This window comes from Nyctereutes procyonoides, unplaced genomic scaffold (genome assembly GCF_905146905.1).
Source record: "Nyctereutes procyonoides isolate TBG_1078 unplaced genomic scaffold, NYPRO_anot_genome, whole genome shotgun sequence".
Taxonomy (NCBI): domain Eukaryota; kingdom Metazoa; phylum Chordata; class Mammalia; order Carnivora; family Canidae; genus Nyctereutes; species Nyctereutes procyonoides.
The window spans coordinates 37,802,260-37,810,618 of NW_026575046.1; the positions used below are offsets into that span (position 1 = coordinate 37,802,260).

The 8,359-nt window shown below is 39.5% G+C and overlaps 1 protein-coding gene across 3 annotated transcripts; it reads right to left on the bottom strand.

Annotated features, from left to right (window-relative positions):
* Positions 1-2,124: 2,124 nt before the first annotated feature.
* FAM200C (family with sequence similarity 200 member C) lies at positions 2,125-7,973 on the bottom strand. 3 transcript variants are annotated; one of them, XM_055325902.1, is made up of 2 exons: positions 7,580-7,973; positions 2,125-4,212 (listed from the first exon to the last, which is right to left on the bottom strand). In XM_055325902.1, the coding sequence occupies exon 2, from the start codon at positions 4,161-4,163 to the stop codon at positions 2,379-2,381; it is 1,785 nt and encodes a 594-aa protein (XP_055181877.1). In that variant the 5' UTR covers positions 4,164-4,212; positions 7,580-7,973; the 3' UTR covers positions 2,125-2,378. The 3 variants fall into 3 exon arrangements, with proteins under 3 accessions (XP_055181877.1, XP_055181878.1, XP_055181879.1); XM_055325903.1 differs by having other exon boundaries at positions 2,125-6,697; XM_055325904.1 differs by lacking the exon at positions 7,580-7,973 and adding an exon at positions 6,363-7,564.
* Positions 7,974-8,359: the final 386 nt, after the last annotated feature.

Here is an 8,359-nt window from a genome sequence, read left to right on the forward strand (position 1 = left end):
AAGAAGAAGAAGAAGAAGAAGAAGAAGATTTATTTATTTTAGAAAGAAAGAGAGAATGCAAGCAGGGAGAGGGCCAGAGGCAGAGGGAGAAGGAGACAGAATTCTCAAACATATTTCCTGTCCCTGCTGAATTGAGCCCCATGTGGGGTTTGATCCAAGGACCCCAAGATCATGATCTAAGCCAAAATCCAGAGCCTGTCACTCAACTGACTGAGCCACTTAGGCACCCTCAGGTGGGGCATTTTTAATTTGAGCTACGAATACTTTTTCTAGAGACGTTTTAAATCAGGTATTTGGCAAAATCTGTGATGCAGTTAAATTTACTTTCAATCAATCATGCACAGAGAGTGACATCTGCTGGTTATAAAAATTATGTCTTTATTCTCATTCTTTTTTGCAATTGACCAATGACCTTAATTATATAGTAAAAATATAAGATAATTATCTTTCTTGGGAGAAACAGAAACCAACATACGACCCATAAAGGCCAATATATGTACCATTGTGGGAAACTTTTTTAAACTAAGAAAAAAAATCTAAGTTTCTTCTTCATTTTAGCAGACACTGCAGTCTCTTTAATTTGACCAAGGGAAAATAAACTAGTAGAATTTGAAAATAAATTAAAAATTCAGCTATTCCCTTTAAAATATCCTTTGGGTTTTTCTTTCATAGCAGAAATTAATGAATTTAAGAGAGAATTCTAGTGGATTTAACGAAAGACTGGTCATCAAAGGTCATTTGCTTCCGGCATTGCACCATAGTCCTGCTCTTTGTATTGTTAGCTTCCATGTGTCATACATGTACTTGCTCCCATCCTTCTTCCTTCCTATCTTTATATACACTCATGTATCATGAAACTTTATACTCTCCCAGATTTATTCCTGTATTAGTTTTGGAAATTATTCCCACTGCTTTTGATGTTAGATTAGAAAAAAAATAGGACTTATATTTTGTAACTACAGTTTTAGATGAAAGACATGTGCTTATGTTTATTGATATAAGTATTCTGATCATGGTGATCAAGTTGAGTTTTGTGTAGAAAACACAAACTTCAATTTGCCATACTCAGGTGGCCTCTGTTAGATTCCGTTCCCCTTCAGTTTTTTTTTTTTCCAGTGTTTCGCCATTATAAAAATGCTTTAATTACATGCCTCACAAATAAAACTCTGTGGACATCCCTCATTCTTTCCAGGGATGAACTGCTAGAGGAAAAAATCCCCAATCTAAGGGCTACAAATAATCAATAAAGGAACTAAAATATTACAAAAAATTGGGAATAGTAGGAGATAAACATTTTATAAATTCCATAATTACCTACTATCTAGAGGAGTCAATATATATATAACTTTTAAAACTGATAAATAAAAACTGGCATTAGTGGGGGTGCCTGGCTAGCTCAATTGGTAGAGCCTACAACTCTTGGTCTCAGGGTTCTAAGTTTCAGCCTCACGTTGAGGGTAGAATTTACTTAATAAAAAAAAGTAATAAAACACAAAACTGGTATACATATTTGGTATAAACATATGTCTTAGAGATAAGGGTGGATCCACAAAATGTTAAAGTGGAAATGGTTAAGTAATTGGACAGGAAAGGGACTGTGGCTTTTCATTATTGGACTCATTTTTTAGCATGAAAAATGATGCTAAACTACTTTGATAAGACTAAAGTTTTGAAATAAAAATGTAAATTTATTAAAATTGAAAAAGGTTTTGCCAAATTACTATCCAGAAAAAGTATATTAATTTAAATTCCCACAGGAAATTTTCTGATGGCCCTGAATTACTACAGTAATTTATTACTGTATTAGATATATATTACTACATCAATTTATTTATTACTTATATTCTGGTCTGTTCAAAAGTTTTAAACTATGTTAGGAAAATACAAATATGTTAAGATGTAAAATAAGTGAGAGAATTGGGGGAAAGGAAAGTAAGATGAGGCCAGAGGCCCAAAGAATCCATCAGAACCATCTGGAAGCTGGTTAAGAAGGAAGACCCTTGAGCTTAGCCCAGATCTGCTAAATCAGAATCTTTAGGGTGAGGCTCTGGGATCCTCTTTTTAGCAGCCTCAATGACTTTTGAGTCCTGCTATAATTTAAAAGAAGACCAAGAGTGACTAATAGGATATTAGGATATTTATTAATATCATGGTATTTAGAGCATGGGAGCTAGAGGAATGGACATTGGAAGACTTAACTCCAAAGAATATATTTAAAAGTATATATTACATGACTCAGATGAAAATTAAAAATTAAACATGCTAAACTTTTTTCATGGGATTTGATATACCATAAATATAAAAAGACAGAATTATAGCTTAGTTTTAACAATGAAATTAAGAATATATTTAAAATTATACATTAAAAATTTATCAGCTCACAGTGACTTCTGCTGTAGCTGTAGCTTCTGTTCAATGATGTCTGAGAAACGAGGAACTTTTTTTGAAATAGCCACACGGATGTCATCACTCATATTAAAGCAGCTTCTGGACTTTGTTTTAAAATGTAAAAGTGATGAAAATCCCAACTCACAAAGGTACGTGGTTGCAAATGGTATAAGGATTTCTAGAGCTGTCTTTGCCAGGCTTGGGAACACTGTGAACTGAGCACACCAGAAATCCTCAAGCTTCATTGTCTCAAATTCCATTAGAATTTGGCCACTAGCTCGTAATTCAGCCAGATCAGTTTTCATCAAATAACCATCATCGACAAAGTCCAGATTAAAAAGAAACGGATCCAGTATCCATTTACTTGCCTCAGTAAGATCTCCAATAGAAAAATATCCATGAAAGAAGTTGCTCAGCTGTTGCAGATGCAGTGTTATTTCAGCCGCAATGCTTGCTGCTTCATTATCTGAAATAATGATTTCTTCAAGAAAAGGAAAGTTGGTAAAATTTCTTTTCTCAATTCGCTTTAGCCAGAATGGAAACTTCCTAACAAAAGCTGATAACTTTTCTCTAGCTGATACCGTATTCATCCCAGTCCTTTGCATTGATGCACTAAGCTCATTCAGGTGTTTGAATAAATCTGCAAGGTATGCTAAGTGAACTTTAAACTCTTTATTTTCAAAGCCATCAACTAAATTACTGCTTTGGTGGTGAAGAAACTGATTTATTTCTTCATACATTTCAAAAATATGGGTAAGTATTTGACCTCGGGAAAGCCACCTCATTTCAGTATGGAAAAGGAGGACACTATACTCGATTCCAATTTCTTCAAAAAAAGCCTGGAAGAGGCGATGATTTGGAGCTCGTCCTTTGATAAAATTTATTACTCTCACCACGGTAAACAGAGCATCTCTCAGTTTTGTAGGCAAAGTCTTTGTCACAAGTTCATGAGGATTCAACAAACAATGTGTGATCACGATATGAGGTGCCTCTTTTTTGACACAGGCAACAAATTCTGAATTTTCTCCTAGCATAGAAGAAGCACCGTCAGTACAAACAGAGCCACATACATCAAGTGCTATCTTATGCTTCAAAAAGAAGTCTCTGAAGAGACTGAACACATCTTTTCCTTTCATTGTTAACTGCAATGGTTCACAGAACAGAAATTCTTCTACGATCTCTCTTTCTTTTATGTATCGTACAAATGCCATTAGCTGACTGCAGTCACCCATGTCCATTGTCTCAGCAAGTTGAACACCCACTTTAAGAGGACTGGCTTTAATATCTTCTAGAACTTGCTGTAAGATATCCTGGCTCATTTCATCAATTCTAGAATGGATCACATCATCTGATAAGGGTACCTGCTGAAGCTTCTTTTGTGCATCTGGTCCCAAAACTATCTGTGCTATTTCCAATGCACAAGGTTTCACTAATTTTTCAGCTATTGTATGAGGATTCTTCTCCTTGGCACATAAATACGCAAACTGATACGATGCTTGTAATAAGGCATCCTCGTGAGATGCAACTCCAAGTGCTTTCAAGGTTTCACTCTGATCAGATGGTGTTGGCATATGCTTCAGGCTATTGAGATCATGCCCACCTATACCACCATGCTGTCTGTTAAAATGATCAGACAATTTTGATGGTCTGAGGTCAGCATTTGAAAATACTGAGTTACACAAAACGCACTGTGGGCGCTGAGTTCCATCAACCTCTGTTGTACAGGTGAACCAGTAACGAACATAGTCATCATCCCATTTGCGTTTCTTCGACATGGTACCCCAAAATTCTCAGGTAGTATTCCAGAGATGCTGCAGAATTTTGCTTTGGGAGTAAAATATAACCCACACATTAAAAATCAGTGGCTAACCGAATTAAAACAAAGCCACATCACACGCCATCCTGTCATTTGTATATGTCAAGAAATATCCTGTAACATGTCAGTTCAGAGTAAACCATGATAGTATGACAGTCCAACTTAAAGCTATCAAACTCACAGCTAATGTCCTGGAATAAATGACTTACCAGTAAGCTACATATGGGAGATTTGGACTTATGCAAGTTGTAAATAGCTGTAAATCCTTTACCGGTGAACTGCAGTTAGGGCTTAATTTGCTTTCAGTGATGTATGTTCCAAACAAATCTGGTACATTTTGTATCCCCTAAAAGGGAATCTCACTACCACCCCCTCCTTCCATCATTCTCTGCCAGGGATGTACGCACACAGACAGTTATGAACAAGTGAATAGAGAACGGAGTAATTCAATAAATAAGGAAGGACACATTTTGACATAGTGGCTAGTTCTTTTTGATAGTTAAGGATTAAACAGGTCTGTAAAACTATGTGATCCTTGAGTGGCTTTCACTCCAACCTAAGTAGAGAATTTCGAATGAGTCTGATTAAGTCACCTTTGAAACAGAAGTAGGATACAAATTTGGCTCAGATCTTCCCTGCTGCTAGAGTGTAACACACTACCAGTCTCTGAGTCATACTGTCTATACAGAAAAGCAAAACAAATTGCTCAGGAGAAACGCAACTATTCTTGTCACTGAAACTTCAGAAAACTGTCTCTCATAGAAGGACACCCTTAGTTACAATAGGAATTTCATGATGCTTTTTCATATAACTACCCCTCAGTAAAAGCAGTCCAAGAAAAAGCCGAAACTATGGAATGAAAATAAGCAATGTTCCCAAGATTAAGATTTGTTTTAATCTGAGGACAGGAATTAGAAGGTAATGGTTCCTGGTTTAGCAAATGGAGGAATCAGTAAAATCTTTTGCTAAAATGCAGATTCATGGTCCCCACTTCCAGAGATTCTGATTCCCTAGTTCTACAGTAGGGGCTCAGAATCTGTATTCTACATAAGCATTTTAGATAATTCTTATGCATGATAGTAATCTTTAATAAGAGATGCTCATCACAATCACTGGGAACTCCTCTGAAATTATACATCTCCCTCCCTTAGAACTAATAAATCATGTTCTCCATAGGAGAACAAAAGACTCTTAAATCTTGGGGCACCTGGCCGGCTTAGTCAGTACAGTAGGGGACTCTTGATCTTGGGTCATGAGTTTAAGCCCTATGTTGGGCACATAGATTACCTTAAAAAAAAAAAAAAAGACTCTAATTCTTGTCCAGGTGATTCTAATACATATCCTCGTGAGTAGTTAGATTTAGAGAAATGAAAACATATCCTTCAGGCCAACCACTAGATTATGGATAGGCTAGGTTGCTAAGTAAATAGTCAAAATGCTTTAATAGGCATTTAAGTTTCTGAGTTGATAACAACCTCCTAAGAAAGTTCAGGGACCTAAGAAAGAATGCCATGCTTTTTCTTTTTCTTTCTCCTTAGCAATGAGCAAAGGTATAACCCACAGGTAGGCTCAAATATACCTTAGAAGATAGTTCTATCTCCCAGATAAACAAATGATCCCCTAAGTTTCCAAAGTTCTATTCTACAGAATGTGGTGGAAATAACAGGGACACATTTAAATCCAAATGCCCACTTTGGCCATAAAAAAATACCTCACAATAAGTAAGGCAAGAATATTAACTTAAAACACTAACTTTTTAGTAGCTCTGCCCAATTAACTAGCTATAAAATGAACTTCTATGTAAACTAATTACGTTGGCAAGCCACATGGCTACTTGTTATGAGTCAGTTAAAAATTGGAAGATGATTTGAAGTTTAAAAGTTGATCTTAAGCTTTCTTTTGTCAAGTGATGATGATAGGGCCAACTATGTTTAGGATCTCTCCTAATTGATAATAAAATTATAACATCAGCATAAAAATGCTTATTTTTCTATATTCTCTTATGTATATTTACTATGTATGTTTTGGGGAGGAGTAGAAGTGAATGAAAAAGCTTTGCTCAGTCTCATTATAAATTATTATAGTAATAGACTAGTTAAGGGTCCATTCCAATCCACCCTGACTATGCCACTCAGGTATGTTTTGATCGAAAATTTACCTGTTTTGAACAAAAGATTTTCAGAAAAAGTCATTGGTAGTAGTAGTCCTCATCCTCCTCAAAAAAGGAGAATAGGTAGCAAGAAATTTCAAGATTCTCAAAGAGGGATTTACTGTGTTTTAGAACTTTACAATTTTCATTTGCTCCTCTGTGTTATTTAGTAATCACAATATCCTAAAATATGGAAACACTAAAAAAGCATCAACATATTATTGTTAACTGGGGCGCCTGGGTGGTTCAGTTGGTTAAGCATCCGACTCTTGATCTCAGCTCAGGTCTTGATCTCAGGGTGGTGAGTTCGAGCCCCACGTTGGGCTCCACACCCAGTGTGGAGCCTGCTTAAAAAAAAATGGGGAGGAAAGAGAGAAAAAACTTAATTTAAACAGGTGTGATTAATGGCATGCTTGTGTGAAAAAAGGTACTCATTTATTAGAGATACAGACTTTGGTGCTTACAAGGTGAAATGAAAACACGTCTGGGATTTCCTTTGAAAGACTGTCGTCAGCGCGCGTGCGCACACGCGCACACACGCGCACACACACACACACACACACACAGTGGGGTGGAGACAGAAGACCTTAGATGGGCCTTGAGTTGGGAACTGCTGAAGCTGAATGATGGGCACACAACATTGCATCATTCTCACTATATTTCATGTTATGTGGGGGAATTTTCCATAATAAACAGTAAAGTTACCGTAGTCAGCAAAACGCATTATCTTTAGACATGATTCGCTTTTAGAAGGATTCCTTTGAGAGTTTGGGATATCTTAAGATGCAGAGTGAAAGATGTGATACAGACCAGTAAAATGTTTTTGGCAAGTTTATGGGGTATAAGGGTAGCTATGAAAAAGTATCACGACTGTGAGAGAAACCCGTTAGAAGTGAACATTCACAGAACAGAAATCCCTGGGAAAGGCTAGAACCTGTATTTCTGCAGTGACAACAGCCCGGTGCAGCCGTAAACCTACAACTCCGAGCCAAACACAATTCCTCTTCTATCTCGGCACCGCCTCCTCCGGTCCGAGGGCGCGCGGGGGTCCGGGGTCCGGATTTCGCGAGGACGCTTGGCAGAGGCGACAGCCAGAAGGAAAGGGCCGGGGACACAGCAGCCGAGCAAACGCTCGGGCGGCAAACGCCGGGCATCCTGGCTTTGTCACCTGGAGGCTGGTCCCTTCCAAGCCTCGATTCCTCGAGTGGGATGACAATAGTACCTACCTTACAGGGTTGTTGGGAGCTTTAATGATTAAGCATGCATGTGCAGACCATGCAGCTCGTAACTGGTAGGCACTGGTGGTGTATTATTAAGGACGGCGCGTTAGGGAGGCGGCGCGGAAAGAAGACTCGGCTCGCTCCGCACCCGCCCGTCTCCGGGCCCGGGCGCAGGCCCAAGGGATGCTCAGGCCTCCTTCGGGCGCCGCTCTCCGGCTGCAGGCCGCTCTCCGCTCAGGCTGGGGTACAGCCCCTGGGCGCCGGCTGCTCGGCTCCGGCCCATCAGCAGGAACCTGCGCGGCGCGGGCAGACGCAAGAGTCCGCAGCGACCTCCAGCCGGCCGCTCCGGGGCTCCATCCGGGTCCTCCGCGTGGCTTCCCGCCCGCCGCCGGGCGGAGGAGTCTCCCCACGCGCAGGCGCATTAGCCGCGGGTGGAGGGCTCGGCCGGCTGGGGTAAGGAGCATGCGCATGCGCCGTGGTCCGCTCCTTTTTTTTTTTTTTTTTTTGTATACGTGGAGCGGGGATTCTTTTGTGTGTCTGCCACAAAGGATGAGTCGTACGTAGGATCTAAGGAATGGAAAGTCCACATCGTTCTTCAGAGCACTGAAATCAATTTTGTAACACCCAATAATTAGCGTTTTCTATGTGTGATCAAGGAGTAAAGAGTTGGGAAGCTCATTGTACTCCCGGATTAAACATTGCGGCAAACGCGACAGGCTGTAAGCTCCACGGAGATATTCGCAGTGGAGATGAACTTCTAGAGCTTGTGTCTTCTTGTCCATGCAG

Coding starts and splice junctions, on each gene's coding strand:
- FAM200C (XM_055325902.1), bottom strand. CDS start 4,163: ATGTCGAAGAAACGCAAATGGGATGATGACTATGTTCGTTACTGGTTC.